The sequence below is a fragment of the Schistocerca gregaria genome, chromosome 1 (genome assembly GCF_023897955.1).
Source record: "Schistocerca gregaria isolate iqSchGreg1 chromosome 1, iqSchGreg1.2, whole genome shotgun sequence".
NCBI lineage: Eukaryota > Metazoa > Arthropoda > Insecta > Orthoptera > Acrididae > Schistocerca > Schistocerca gregaria.
Window position 1 is genome coordinate 1,059,377,173 of NC_064920.1, and position 15,517 is coordinate 1,059,392,689.

General features: G+C 41.7%; 1 protein-coding gene across 2 annotated transcripts in view; it reads left to right on the forward strand.

Moving 5' to 3' along the window:
- Positions 1–15,517, forward strand: part of LOC126281211 (uncharacterized) — a 127,213-nt gene that overhangs the window by 84,754 nt on the left and 26,942 nt on the right. For both annotated transcript variants that reach the window (XR_007551232.1, XM_049979957.1), the window contains exon 2: positions 13,467–13,831. Coding sequence is in view for 1 of the 2 variants with exons in the window: in XM_049979957.1 (XP_049835914.1) it covers positions 13,467–13,831 (365 nt within the window). In the remaining variant the exon portion in view is untranslated. The remainder of the gene's footprint in view (positions 1–13,466; positions 13,832–15,517) is intronic.

A 15,517-nucleotide genomic window follows, 5' to 3' on the forward strand; every position in this document is an offset into this window, starting at 1 on the left:
GAACTAGTGATGAGACATGGGTCTACGGTTATGATGTTGAGACCAAGGTTCAATCTTCACAGTGGGCCATGAAAGGTTCTCCAAGACCAAAAAGAAGCTCGTCAGGTCAGGTCAAATGTCGCGAGGCAATTCAAGGTTCTTGCATCACGAAGGCACCGGCACATTCGTCCCTGTTGGTGAGTGACTATTGGACAGGATCCTGTGGACTTTTTTTATTTCCAAAGTTGAAAAGCCTGATGAACGGACGAAGATTTGCAACAATAAACGAGATAAAAGAAAACCCGCAGACGGCGCCCGGCAAGAGGCGTACAAAGACTGCTACCGAAAGTGGAAACGGCCTTGATAGCGGTTATTATTTCTCGTTCGATCTGCCAGATACATTTTACAAAGAACAGATAAGATTAATATATATGACATACGTTTGGAGCTTACAATGTGGAAACAAATTATATCAATCAGGGTTGGTCCTCGTCCTGCCCCTGGATTACTATTCAAGGTGTGAATAGTAAACTGAACGCCAGCACCTAGCGATGGCCGAACGCCTCGGTGCCTCCCGGCTTAGCCAGATACGCAAGAAGAAGAAGCTTGGTAGCAGTGTTATCAGTTGTGGAGGAGAGATTTCGAAGGAGACTATGCACAAAAAGTTAAAGGTAAACGTAGAAAAATTTTGTGGACAAAGTTTCGGAATTTTCTGAACAGACCTCGTACTGTTGGGGAAGTTCCACCAAGGCTTCCAGGGAACGTGTGGCAGTAATCGAAGGCACCCTGACAGCTGTCGAATCCGTAAAAATTGCAGCGGACCATATGCATTCCTTCATGCTTTATTTTTCCCCCTGACTACGTGAGCATCTTCCAACAGGATAACTGACCGTTTCACAAGGTGAGGATGGTGATAAAGTGGTTTGAAAAGGATGCAAATGAACTCAGGTTGATGTCTTGGCCATTATCTTCATTACAGCTTCATTTAGTAATTGCGAATCACGGAGATGCTCGCTCAACGCCTGTCTCAGGCAATACAAGAGTGTCATTATGGATCAAACAAACCAAGCTTAACACCTATATCAAATTTATTGATGGTAATAGTGAGTACATGGCAGTTTACGTTACAACCTAGTGCCCACCAAAACTTGAGCGAGGTGGCGCACTGGTTAGCGCATTGGACTCGCATTCTGGAGGACGATAGTTCAATCGCACGTCTGGCCATCCGGATTTATGTTCAGGCAAATGCCGGATGGTTCCTTTAAATTAAAAGGTCACGGCCGATTTCCTTCCCCACCCTTCCCTCATCCGACGGGACAGATGACCTCGCTGTTTGGTCCCTGCCCCCAACTCAACCAACCAATCCAACAAAAATTGTATCCACAACTCCGCCGCAATTCCTAAGACTAGAACACTGACTTATGTTAAGTTCACATTTTCATTTTTGCTTATAACGGTCGCTCATACAGCTACAGATGAGATGCTGTAGGCCAAAAAACGGCATCAAACATACAAATTTGCAGTGACTCAAAAGTGAAAAATTATTGTGAAACTAGTCACGCAGTACGGTATCTGGAACAAAACAGTAAACACGTAAGAATAGTCTTTTAATATTTTGTAACTGTACTAATTTCTAGAAATAATTGAAAAGCCAAGATCGCTTAAATACTGTTTACTGATGACTGGTTTCAACACACTAAAGGTGCCATCATAAAATCTGAACGTAGCTTAACATTTATAGTTCATTTGGATACAACGATACATGATGCAGACCAGCTGATATAAAATCATTGTCACAGAAATAAAAAATAAAAACAACTGCCCTCATAGTCATTCTGTTGCATCAGATATAAAAAACCGAAGTCACAAGATATTTCTGTGACAATGGTTTTATATCAGCTGGTCTGCCCCATGTATCGTTGTATCCAAATGGATTATAATACATTCAGATCCGATGATGGCGCCTTTAGTGTGTTGAAACCGGTCATTCAGTTAACAGTGTTTAAGCGATCTTGGCTTTTGAATTAATTCTACAACAGAGTGATCGCCCCACAATACACTATGTGTTCACTGCAAAATGTACTAATTTCGTGCGTTTTAGAATAAAGAACACCCAATGACGATGGCGATGTTTTTGATGAAATTAGTTTGGCGGGAGAAATTAAAAATAATCGTTTTGCATCCAGGCAACCCACAATCCCATATTTTACTAAACTAAATAGTAATAGTAGAGGTTAGATCTTGAAATATAGGGTCGTGATTAATCCATAATCGAACCCTTAATGTCCTAATCCTCAGAAAATTTCGTTATGCTCCAGGCTGGGAAAACTTTTCTACGGCGTATCGTTCGTTGCCTCTTTACCGTGGCTACTCCACGACGATACAAACGGCCACTGGTTAGGGTTGCCATACGTCGCGGATTTCGCGGACAGTCCGCGATTTTATGCTCGAAGACGGGTGTCGTGGGCGAATAGGAAAATGTCCGCGAAAAAAGTGGCTAGTAAGTAAAAAAAAAGTGTACTTCTGGTTTTGTTATTGCACAGAATTTGAAATTTAAAACGTCGAAAAGAAAAGAATATTTTCGAGAAGAATATATTGATTCGTTTCCAAGTATTAAACGTGGAAGAAACGAACACGAGGCTATTTGCAAAGTGTGTGGGTAATTACAATGCATTGTAGGTACGTAACAGTAAACAGTGCCTATCATTTGTTCAAAATGGTTCAAATGGCTCTGAGCACTATGGGACTTATCATCTGAGGTCATCAGTCCCATAGAACTTAGAACAACTTAAACCTAACTAACCTAAGGACACCACACACATCCATGCCCGAGGCAGGATTCGAACCTGCGACTGAAGCGCCTAGAGCCGTTCGGCCACACTGGCCGGCTTATCATTTGTAGATAGCATATAAACGAGTATTATAATTGATCAGCTTACTCAACTGTACGTTTTTAAAAACCAAGTCTCCCGCAATTTTATTTTCTGGCGATAGTTTTTAGTTATTGAAAAATGTATTTTCACCGTGCCATCAAATTTAGTTTTCAGGGCGACCATAGAATGAAAGAGCTGTCAAAAACGTGTGTTTTGAGGCGTAAAAATTTAATAGTTGACACTTCGAAACATAGCGCAATAGATTGTGCACGTTTACGCAATACCGTGCATAAACTAAAATGTTAATTGCGTGCTTTTGGTTAAATGACAATTAATCCTAAATTATTTCATTACAGTTGCTACATTTCAATCGCCAATGGAGGGAAACGAGCTCTCAAAGACCATATAACAAGCAAGAAACACACAAGAGCTGTGAATTCTGCTTCAACTTCCAAACAGTTGACCAGTTTTTAAAGTGCTAATCAGACAGAATTTAAAAAGGTTGCTGCAGCAGAAGCAACATTCGCGTTTCATGCTGTGAAACACCATCATTTATACAATTCTTCGTCTTGTACATCAAAAATAATTAGTGAAATATTTAGTGTTTCAAAGGCAGCAGTTCAGTTTTCAATTGCAAAAACGAAAACTGAAGCAATTGTTAACAATTTATTGCTCCTTTCTTAAAAGACAATGTTAAAAATTGTCTATCAAAAGTTAATTATGTTGGGATTAGTACAGATGCTAGTAATCACAAGCATGTAAAAATGTTTCCTGTTCTGGTCCAATACTTTGACATTACACAAGGTGTTCAAAGTAATTTATTACATTTGAATGAGCGTGACAATGAAATCTCCAGTACAGTGTCCGAGTGTGTGTATAAAATAATTTTAGAATTCAATCTTAGTGGTAATTATGAAGATTTGGCTGACGTGCAGAAAAGTGAAAGGACATTGTGTGATTCAAGGTTTCAGCTACATACTGAAATGCAAACCAATGGTCACTTGCACAACATATCGGTCCGTGCTTCAAACACATCTTTATAATCACCGAATTTTGTCCTTGATTTTCGTCCTTGGATTGCGCCAACCCTACCTCTGGTAGTTTTTTTCCCCCCTAACTGTCGCTGAGCTTCGTTTGCTCTCTGTAGTGAATACTTTGCATGCTGCAGTTCGCTTCCGCCTGGCAGCGGGTCATAAGCAATAGCTGCCAGTACCCGCTGTGTGTAAACAATCCAGCTGCTCTCGTTTTAGCTTTATGCATGGCGAGCACTACTGCTTCGTGTTCGCGGCCTTTTCAGTCGACAGAAGCGGTGACTCACCTTCCGGTTATACTCGGCCAATTAAGCTGCACGTCTACAACCGTGTCAGTGTGCCAACGGGCCGCAGCTACAACACAGCGATGACTGTCGCACGAGTTGGCGCTGCCATCGGTGTAAGGCGTAGATAACAGTCGCTGGCAAGGAACGGCAGTGACACGCCGATGACCGGCGAATTGTGCAAGGGAGGGTAAGAGCGCTGCTTAGTCACGGAGATTGTAAATAAACCGTGACGCAGAAACAGGAATAGAACCTAATATTTCATAATAGAACACACCCTTGCGCTACTGTCGTAGTATTCACTCCGTAAACTTAAGAATTAGGGTGCAAGGTTCGGTTGGCGAAGTCATTACAGACGAGCCCCAACTCGGAGTGAGCAAGGACGGGGTGTCTAATCGCCCGTGCCCATTCAAAGGAACCAACTCGGCGGTGTTGACAGATGTGAAAATTACCGAACTATCAGTTTAATAAGTCACAGCTGCAAAATACTAACGCGAATTCTTTACAGACGAATGGAAAAACTGGTAGAAGCCGACCTCGGGGAACATCAGTTTGGATTCCGTAGAAATGTTGGAACACGTGAGGCAATACTGACCCTACGACTTATCTTAGAAAGATTAAGGAAAGGCAAACCTACGTTTCTAGCATTTGTAGACTTAGAGAAAGCTTTTGACAATGTTGACTGGAACACTCTCTTTCAAATTCTTTAGGTGGCAGGGGTAAAATACAGGGAGCGAAAGGCTATTTACAATTTGTACAGAAACCAGATGGCAGTTATAAATTCAGTATCTCTTCTGTTACCCAAGGATTTCTACTAGCCCTCGTCGTTTTACCTACTTAATTCTCTGCTGCCTTCACTATTTCATCCCTCAGAGCTAACCATTCTTCTTCTTTCCCCCATTCCTGTCAATTGTTCCCTTATGCTCTCCCTGAAACTCTGTACAACCTCTGGTTCTTTCAGTTTGGGACTAATAACCACAGCAGTTGAGTCCCGTAGTGCTCAGAGCCTTTCAGTTTATCCAGGTTCCATCTCCTTAAATTCCCTTTTTTGCAGTTTCTTCAGTTTTAATCTACAGTTCATAACCAATAGATTGCAGTCAGAGTCCGCATCTGTTCCTGGAAATGTCTTACAATTTAAAACCTGGTTCCTAAATCTCTGTCTTACCCTTATATAATCTGTCTGAAACCTTCTAGTATCTCCAGGGTTCTTTCATGAATACAGCCTTCTTTCATGACTCTTGAACCAAGTGTTAGCTATGATGAAGTTATGCTTTGTGCAAAATTCTACCAGGCAGCTTCCTCTTTCATTTCTTAGCCCCAATCCATATTCACCTACTATGTTTCCTTCTCTTCCTTGTCCTACTGTCGAATTCCAGTCACCCATGATTATTAAATTTTCGGCTCCCTTCACTACCTGAATAATTTCTTTTATCTCATCATACATGTCATCAATTTCTTCATCATCTGCAGAGCTAATTGGCATATAAACTTTTACTACTGTGGTAGGCGTGGGTTTCGTGTCTATCTTGGCCACAATAAGGCGTTCACTATGCTGTTTGTAGTAGCTTACCCGCACTGTTATTTTCCTATTCATTATTAAACCTACTCCTGCATTACCCCTATTTGATTTTGTATTTATAACCCTTGTATTCACCTGACCAGAAGTCTTGTTCCTCCTGCCACCGAACTTCACTAATTCCCACTACATCTAACTTTAACCTATTCATTTCCCTTTTTAAATTTTCTAACCTACCTGCTCGATTAAGAGATCTGACATTACACGCTCCGATCCGTAGAACGCCAGTTTTGTTTCTATAGAGTATTAGGTATATTAATGTGTTGCGTTTTTGGGGTTTCATGTTTTTGCCCACTCCCTGTATGTGTGGCATTTGTTTAAGCTGGTTTTTTTCTTTGTATTTGAGATATTTGTCCTTTATTACTTATGTTTCTTCGTGATCATAAGTTGGTTCATGCAATCAAGAAATTTCCTTATTCTGCTTTATATTTTAAGTGAACGCATTTATCTTAGGTAATAGTTTAGCATATTACACTTCGCGATACCATTGTTCCGATGTTATGTGGATGTTCATACAAAATATTGTGCCGTATCTGGTCTCGGGAAATCCCTGGCTGTACTGTAGTATACGGCTAACGATAAAGAAGACTCGAGTTACCAGAACAGTTGCACCCAGGGCTTTTGTTAGGACCACTTGCCGACTTCGAAAGGAGAGAATAATGCAGATAAAGATAAATCGAATGTGGCCGAGTGGCTTGTACGAGTGAAGTTCTGTGGTGTGATAGGCCAGTGGTCAGAGGGGCGAGGGGCAGACGTATCATTAACGCGCGAGCCTGCTTTCTGCGAAATACCTCGCGTGGTGTGTCGGTCAGTTTATTTCCATCAGTGACGCTATCCCAAAGGATTTCAGCTGGCGCCAGATCGCTTCCGGAGCCACGGTTAATAACGCCCCGCGGCCATGACGTCACAGAACGGTTGCACCGTTTGAACTCGCCGTCCTTGGAGTTATTTGATAGCGGCTACTTTCAAATCGCTTGTGGTAGTTACCGAAGGCCGGAAGGGATATTTTGGCAGCCTATAAGAGATTAATAAAATGCGCGCCTCCTCTTTCCACTCCTATGGTCATGGTATCACTTAGCCTTGCCTTCTAACAACTGATATTTTCACTTAGCCTTGCCTTCTAAAAATTTATATTATATAATGCGGGGATTAATGAAAGGCAAACCTACGTTTCTAGCATTTGTAGACTTGGAGAAAGCTTTTGACAGTGTTTACTGGAATACTCTTTTTCAAATTCTGAAGGTGGCAGGGGTAACGTACAGGGAGCGAAGGGCTATTTAAAATTTGTCCAGAAACCAGGTGACAGTTATAAGAGCCGAGGGGTATGAAAGAGAAGCAGTGGTTGGGAAAGGAGCGAGACAGTGTTGTAGCCTAACCCCGATGTTATTCAGCCTGTATATTGAGCAAGCAGTAAAGGAAACAAAAGAAAAATTCGGTGTAGGTATTAAAATCCATGGAGAAGAAATAAAAACTTTGAGGTTCGCCGATGACATTGTAATTCTGTCAGAGACAGCAAAGGACTTGGAAGAGCAGTTGAACGGAATGGACAGTGTCTTGAAAGGAGGGTATAAGATGAACATAAACAAAAGCAAAACGAGGATAATTGAATGCAGTCAAATTAAATCGGGTGATGCTGAGGGAATTAGATTCAGAAATGAGACACTTAAAGTAGTAAAGGAGTTTTGCTATTTAGGGAGTAAAATAACTGATGATGGTCGAAGTAGAGAGGATATAAAATGTAGACTGGTAATGGCAAGGAAATCGTTTCTGAAGAAGAGAAATTTGTTAACATAGAGTATAGATTTAAGTGTCAGGAAGTGGTTTCTGAAAGTATTTGTATGGAGTGTAGCCATGTATGGAAGTGACACATGGACGGTAAATAGTTTGGACAAGAAGAGAATACAAGCTTTCAAAATGTGGTGCCACAGAAGAATGCTGAAGATTAGATGGGTAGATCGCATAACTAATGAGGAGATGTTGAATAGAATTGGGGAGGAGTTTGTGGCACAACTTGATTAGAAGAAGGGATCGGTTGGTAGGACATGTTCTGAGGCATCAAGGGATCACCAATTTAGTATTGGAGGGCAGCGTGGAGGGTAAAAATCACCAAGAGGTGTATACACGAAGCAGATTAAGAAGGATGTAGGTTGCTGTAGTTACTGGGAGATGAAGAAGCTTGCACAGGATAGAGTAGCATGGTTAGCTGCATCAAACCAGTCTCAGGACTGAAGACCACAAGAACAACAACAACAACAACAGTAATGCGGTGCAATAAAATCTTATCGGGTGTAATGCAGCATCATTTGTCGTTAATACTGCGACGTTTCGGTAGGCATGGACTCGTCTTTTATCTTCAGAGCATGTTTGCAGCTTAATACTTGGCCTGGAAGGAAAATCGACACTGGCCAGGCACACATCAACACAGGACACACATCTGGAAGGAAGAAGATTGGAACGTCAGGACAGCAAGCGTTTCTTGAGCGAGCGACCGGGCTCATAAATATAGAGCCAAGCGACGGTTAAATGGATATGGACTGTCCGTTGCGGTGATTTTTTTTTTTTTTTTTTTTTTTATGGAGAGTGTGGTGAATTTTCTGACGTACGCAAAAAATTTATCTTTTATAGTTACCGAATTACGACACTCACTTTACTGCCACAAACCAGTGGTCCCAGGTCAGGAGAAGACGTCACACTAACGTCTGCTGTATTATACCAAATGTAAGCAAATACGTGACTCAGGTGCCGTCCCTCTGTTCATCAGCGCGCTTGAAGCCCATCTGCCCGTGCTCTGCTGTCGTAGCGACCAAATAACTTGTACGTGAAGCTATTCAGACTTGCATTATGTTCGACAGGCGGAAACGTCGGTACAATACTCTATTACAATGATGGGCGGCGAACTGTTGGAGCAGAATTACGACTGTATGCTGAAGGGGGTCCTGACCGTGCTTCCCGATTTGTCTTTGCCAATATTATTAAAAGACTCAAAAAACTGGAAGTATGAAAAATAAAATACGCCAACAAAAAAAGAACAGCGACTGACGAAAAAGTGCAACTAACATTTTCGCAGCGGTACCACACAATCTTCATGTCACTACGAGGCAGCTTGAATTTTCGAGTGGGATTAGACACAGTGTACTGCGAATACTACATTCCGACGCATTTCGTCCTTACTAAATTTCGCTCCGCCGACAGTTTCATGGCAATGCTTTTAAAAAATAGTTTATATTTCTCCGATCGGTGTTTCTAGCATTAATTTTATCTGCAGATGAACTATCGTTTGGAAACCACAGACATATCAGTTTTCGCAAAATGCACTGCTAGTTAGTGAAAATTACACGCTGGCAGTAGAAAGTGGATAAACCACCAATGTAACTCTTTAAGCAGCCACTATCTAGGTTCCAGGTACTGGAACACATCCCAGTGAACACAAGAAAACCCGTTTGGTGCCAACAAGATAGATGTGCCGCCCATTCCGCAGAAATTACAGACCACGTGAACAGAATATCTGTTTCGCTGTAGGTATTTTTTGATACAGTAAAGACACTGATAATCTATTTTCACTTTGAGAAAAAACCACCGTGGGCATATAAAATAGCGAGCAGCACGTATCGTAATCTTATACAAGTATCAAATTAGTTTTCTTTTTGTATACAGTATGCATATGCCGTTTTCTGGATTCGGAAAAATGGCGGCGGAAACAGTTGCAGGGCATACGGCCAAAACCGATGACTTCTTTAGCTGAATGGATTGGTCTGACACAGCTGGAACATTTCCGCTGCCGTCGAAAACGATTTACTGACAGGTACTCCATCGTTGTAATAATTTTTGTGCAGGACCGGATCGGGATGGGGTGGGGGGCAAAGCAGTGTGTCTGCCCCCGGTGGTAATTTCAGGAGGCGTCAAATTCAAATTCTTGAAGAAAACACCCTTGTTTCACAAAGCGCCTACCATCCGCGATTAATAGCGAAATTTACAGATTAAGGCCAACAGAGTGGAAATAAATGATTAAGACGAATAACAGGTAAGAAAGATTACATGTTGTCTTCTCATTGTATCCAAGAAAATAAAATTTTGACAGAAAATTTTTGCCAGATTGCTACTCTACTAAGGCCAGTTGTATAATCCCCCGTTAGCAGCCGCTTAAGTTCTATTCTCGGAATAGCGAAAAATGCATTGCACGAAAGTGTAATAATGTCTAACCGGAGAAAAAAACGCGGGATAAACCGGTGGTTCTGGCAGGGTTAGTGAAGTTAACCGATGAATTAGTGGTGACAAGATTGGCTGTTAGAACGAGGAAGGAGAAAAAACGGGGACGTCACACTAGTTTTATGGAATAATATGACGATTCCAAATTTATATAAAAAATTCGTACTACTACTACTACTTTTCGATCTCATACTTCAGAAGCTGGAGCATATGAATGAAATGAGAAACTATTTCCAAACATAAAACTTTTTACTTGTAAAAGGCCTAATGGACATTTGATGTTGTTACTTCCTGAATTATTTTCTGTCGTATTATTCATGTACATGAGGTAGATAAAAATGACCATTTGTGCCAAAACAGTATCGCTTATTTGTCGTGTTCCACTCTGTGTTCGTGTTCTCTAGTTTTGACTTGGGTGCGTATGGTCCCAGCTGTTTTTTGTGCCCTAAGGTAAAACAAAACAAACAAACTGTGACAAAATAGACGTGTAATCAAATCGGGAAACCACATCAAAAATGGCTCTGAGCACTATGGGACTCAACGTCTTAGGTCATAAGTCCCCTAGAACTTAGAACTACTTAAACCTAACTAACCTAAGGATATCACACACACCCATGCCCGAGGCAGGATTCGAACCTGCGACCGCAGCAGCCCCGCGGTTCCGGACTGCAGCGCCAGAACCGCACGGCCACCGCGGCCGGCGGAAACCACATCAGTCTTGCTTACTATTCGTATTATTAGCTTTTTCAGTATTAGCCAACACCATTTTGACTTTTCGTTTAGCAAAGCTTTTGACGAACCTTGATGATGTAATAGATTCTTTCGCAGAAAAGAAGACACGCAGTAGCTAGCTGTGGCAAGATTAGAGAGAAAAGTGATGGAACCTAAAGATTGAAGAAATGTGTACTGTTTTTGTTGTCTCTTGTCTTTACTGGTTTTATGTTTCCTATATTTATGTCACGCTTGAAGAGAAACTTTGTTAACTTACAAGCAATAAAGAATGCAGATTTTCTGAAGAGTTCGTATTCTCTCGGTCACAAATAACCCCACCCAGTATTAATTTGAGTTTTCTGTAAGCGGGGTAGGGTGTGAGACCGGCCGACTCGGAGTAGGAGAGGCACCACAGGACACTCTAATTTTAGGCCTGGCACGCCATATCTCAAACGCTCAAGTGATGGAGGGAGGAGGGGCACCATCAAGTTTGTGCGCCGGTTCGGAATTATGGTAGATCCGGGGCTGCCTTTGTGACATCGCTCTAAATGATTCTGGAGATCAGATGTTCCTCCAAGTGCGCCGGTTCGGAATCATCGTAGATCCGTGGCCGCCTTTGTGACATTGCTCTAAACGATTCTGGAGATCAGATGTTCCTCCATCCGTGGCACAAGACTGCCCACAACACCAACCTATGGCTTGAAACCTCCTGGGAGATTGAAACCTTGTGACAGATGGGACAGTTTTTTCAGTTCCCACCAAAGTTTCAAAAAAACTTCCCACACGCCAAGTTTCAGCTGCGAAATACCCCGTATTCCAATTGCAAACGTAATAATGTTATCAGATGCACTATTTTGAAAGAAAAATTCATGAATTCATTTAAGCTCCAACGCACCTGCTTCTTTGTATGACACCCTCCTTCCACAGAAACTTCGTCGTCCAGTCCCGTTCTTGACGCTCATACTCCATGCTGCGCGCTCACATAGTGACAATAGTTGCGAAAATGGGCTGTAGTCTGCAGGGATTATACTTCTAGTGATTGTCGTGCCACCTACGGTTAGGTTCATCTGTTAGCATTTGAAAATTCAATACTTGACGAAATAATCTAGGTAGGGACGTAAAAATTGCCACACGCGCTTGAAATGACATGGGGATTATGTTGAAACCAAAAACAAGTGCACAAAATGACCAACAGATGACGCTTCATATGACAGAAAAGAAATAATTAGCATAACAATTGATTTTGAGCAAAGACAAGGTTCTTTATAACTAGTGTCCAACATGTAGGCTGTCACTCATCATCAGTGCCTGTAGTATATCAGTAGGTATGGTGAGAAGTTGCTGTCGGATGTTGTCTTTCGCCACCCATAATCAGGACTGATTACTGCAACAGACTTGAGACTTCAGGTAACCCCACAACCAGTAGTCATACTGTTTGAGATCTGGAGACCTGGGAGGCCAAGAATGACAGAAGTGGCAGATCGGCACACGATCCTCACCAAATGATGTGCGCAAGACATTTTTCATATGTGTAGCAATATGGAGTGGAACCTCATCCTGCAAAAAAGTCGTACTTTCCAACAGGTGTTTATCAGGCAGGCTAGGGATGATGCGATTCCTGTAACGTATCAGCGGACCTTGCACCTGTCACGCAGACAGTGTGAAAAGCAGCAATCTGCTTTTCCTCGAAGAGATTCTATCAAGACTGATGTGGTAAATCCACGCCACACCTAGACTGCCTCCTCAAGCAGTAGGGTTTCCACAACAGTTGTAGGACATATGGTAGCCCAATTCTGCATTTGTGGAATGGAGTTCATTGGTCCACAAAATATTAGATGACCAATCGTCATCTTTCCCCATTTTTTTTTTTCAAGTGCCCACACCACAAATGCTCCATGTGTCACAAAATTGATGGCCAACAGTTCATGACGACGGTGAATTTTGTACAGATCTCTTTGGAGGGTATGCCTTAGTGCTCTCCAAACAGTGGTACACAGAGTGGCAGTAAGATGTGCGACTTCCCGAGAGCTCACTTCACCAAGCAGAAAAGAAGTCATTTTATTCTGAACTGTCTGAGCAGCAGTAGTGGTACTTGTGCTTGGTTGCCCACTACGGGGTTGATTGTCTAGACATCCCCTGGCTTCGCAGGACCTTTACCCGTTCAGATGCCCTCTTTATGGTAACAGGATCATAAAGCTATAGTAGTTGATTTTCCATTCTGATAGTAAAGCTTCACGAAAAGTGCTGGCACATATGACTTCCTCTCTTGCTACAGCTCATTTTATACTCAAGTCTCATGTGGCGTCACTGACATGTTGCTGTCCAGCGTCATCTGTTTGCCGGTTTTTGCATTGATTTTTCGTTCCAGTTAAACCCCGTGTCAGTTCAGGCATGTGTGTAAAGTTTTATCTCTCTGCCTACATTATTCTGTGAATTAGTGCATTTTCAAGTTTTAACTGACTTTTGGATCACTCTGTACTACATATTTGCAACTGTGATGACCAGTCAAATGGCGCACAATGAATGATGGGAAAAAATAAAGCATAAATCAAGACAGAACACCTCTCATATATCAGAACATGAAATGTCAATGTGTGTTCGCTGTCTTTCGTTTAAAACCACCCCGTGTGTTTCCTGCAGACACATATGAGAGTTCTGGAGGGAGAGCATTATTTGGAACTCAGACTAACTTTCCAGTTAAGCTGATCCATTGACCTGCTCTACCATCCTCTCCCAAAGATACTGTGCATGTCATACATGAATAAGTGTCGGGTGGTGAATTGAGATGTATCATTATGTGTTGCAGGACTGAAGGACATCGGCTCAAAGCTGACCTCCACAGTAGAGCAGACTGTGGAATCGAAGAAGTCAGAGTTGGAGCGCATCGGTGCGGAGAAGAAGCAGGCAGCAGCGGCACTTCTTGAGGAGCAGAGCAAGAAGACAGGTGACCTGCTCTGGCAGACCAAGAGTGAACTGGAGAGTGCAGTCATCGGCACCGCCACCTCCGCTGCCACCGCCGCCGCAACCTCTGCCGCCTCCGCCACCAAGACTGCCAAGCAGCAGGCCGTTGACGCTTTTGATGCCACCATGGCTGACGCCGAAAAGGCGGTCGACAGCACCATCAAAACCGCCTCCACTACCATCGACTCAAAGATTGACGAGGCTGGCAAGGTACTCACATTACCTCTTTTGTTCGAATAGCTGGACTAACTGTGTCTTTGTGGAGCTTTTGATATTGCTTAGCAACTCGTGACTGACTGTTCAGCTTTCAACCTCAGCTAGACCTAGAGTTACACTATAGATTAGTATGTTAGTGCAAAGTTTTGTATTAAATGTTTGGAATTATCCAACTCGCAATTAAATTTCCACATTTCAACTACAGTGTACTTCGTGCTATGCCACAGATCATCAGTCAGTCACAACTTACAATAAAAACAAAATTACAGGCACAAAATATAGTCAGTGTTCTGTTAGCTTTCTGTTTGTGCATATATGTTGTCACACACCATAGCATCATTACAATATATTGAGAGGCCAGCATCCAGTATTGGTAGGTGCAATTGACCTGTCTTTTTAATATCCTCTAGAGCTTTTCTCTTAATTTTGAGCCAGTCATTTAAAAAGTGTCTCAAACATTATGATGTTAATGGGTGAAACTGAGCATCTCTCAAAGATTCAGCACCAGGTCAAGAAAAACCTGTTATGTGAAACACAGCTTCATTTGAAATTTCTGGCAGATTAAAACTGTGTGTCTAACTGGGATTTGAACCCAGAGCATTGCTCTTCGCCGGTAGTGCTCTTATTGAAGTACCCATCCGAGTATGACAGTTACAGCTTTACTTCTGTCAGTAGCTGTCTTCTGCTTCCCAAACTTCACAGAAGCTCCACTGCCTATGTTGCTCCACTGTCTATGTTCGTCTCAGAGTCGTTTCTGAAAATTTGACAGCAAATGAGTATTTTATCAGGTTTTATTCTATGAGTAGTACTTCAGCAGAATCTTGTTTGATCTCATTCAAGGTGTATACGGACAAGGAAAGAAAAATTTCCAGATTTCCCAGTTAAAAATAGCTTTTCCCCGGGTGAAAGAACACTTTTAGCATGTTAAGTGACAGAATTCTTTCCCTCGGAACTGGAAAAGTTATCAACCCTTTGAATGATTAAGGTCTTATACACCAATGTAAAACTTTCCGGCACTTAAAAAAAAAAAAAAAAAAAAAAAAAAACGCGTTTTTCAAAGGTCTTTGATGTGCAACAACATGTACGCTGCATATTTTAAATTAATATACACGGTGTAGTTACAAGAAAAGCTAGGCTTCCTCATATGATATTGGTCGAAGATTAATAAGCTACAAGAACATTTTCAGACATATATGTCTGATTATCTGGGCTAGAAATTCTTCTGAGTGGCTGGTCCTCAAAGTGTTAAGTTTGAAATGAGAGTCAAACGCTCTGTGATTTAAGAAATTCGCCGCACATTCTCATACGTAACATAATTCATTTTGCGTAAAAGGAAATTTACTTTGAAAGTAACGCCTTTCAAACGACCATTCGCAATGTTTTCCTGCTACCTTTTAGAAATAGGTTTGTTTCAGCAGTTGCCAGAAAACAGGCGTTACTGCACATGCACAACTACGATGACGTAGGAAGCCCATGTGTTCGTATGTGCAAAGCATTAAGGGGAGACGGAAGGAATTTTTATCCCTATTCTGCCAATGCTATTTTACCCTTTGAATAAGTACACTTTTCAAAAGAACTCTAAGTGATAAAACAATGAATTTGTATTGCATTTATATAACATATATGCTTCAATTTATAAGTATAATGGTTTTGAAGAAGAAAAAATGGTTTTGAAGAAAA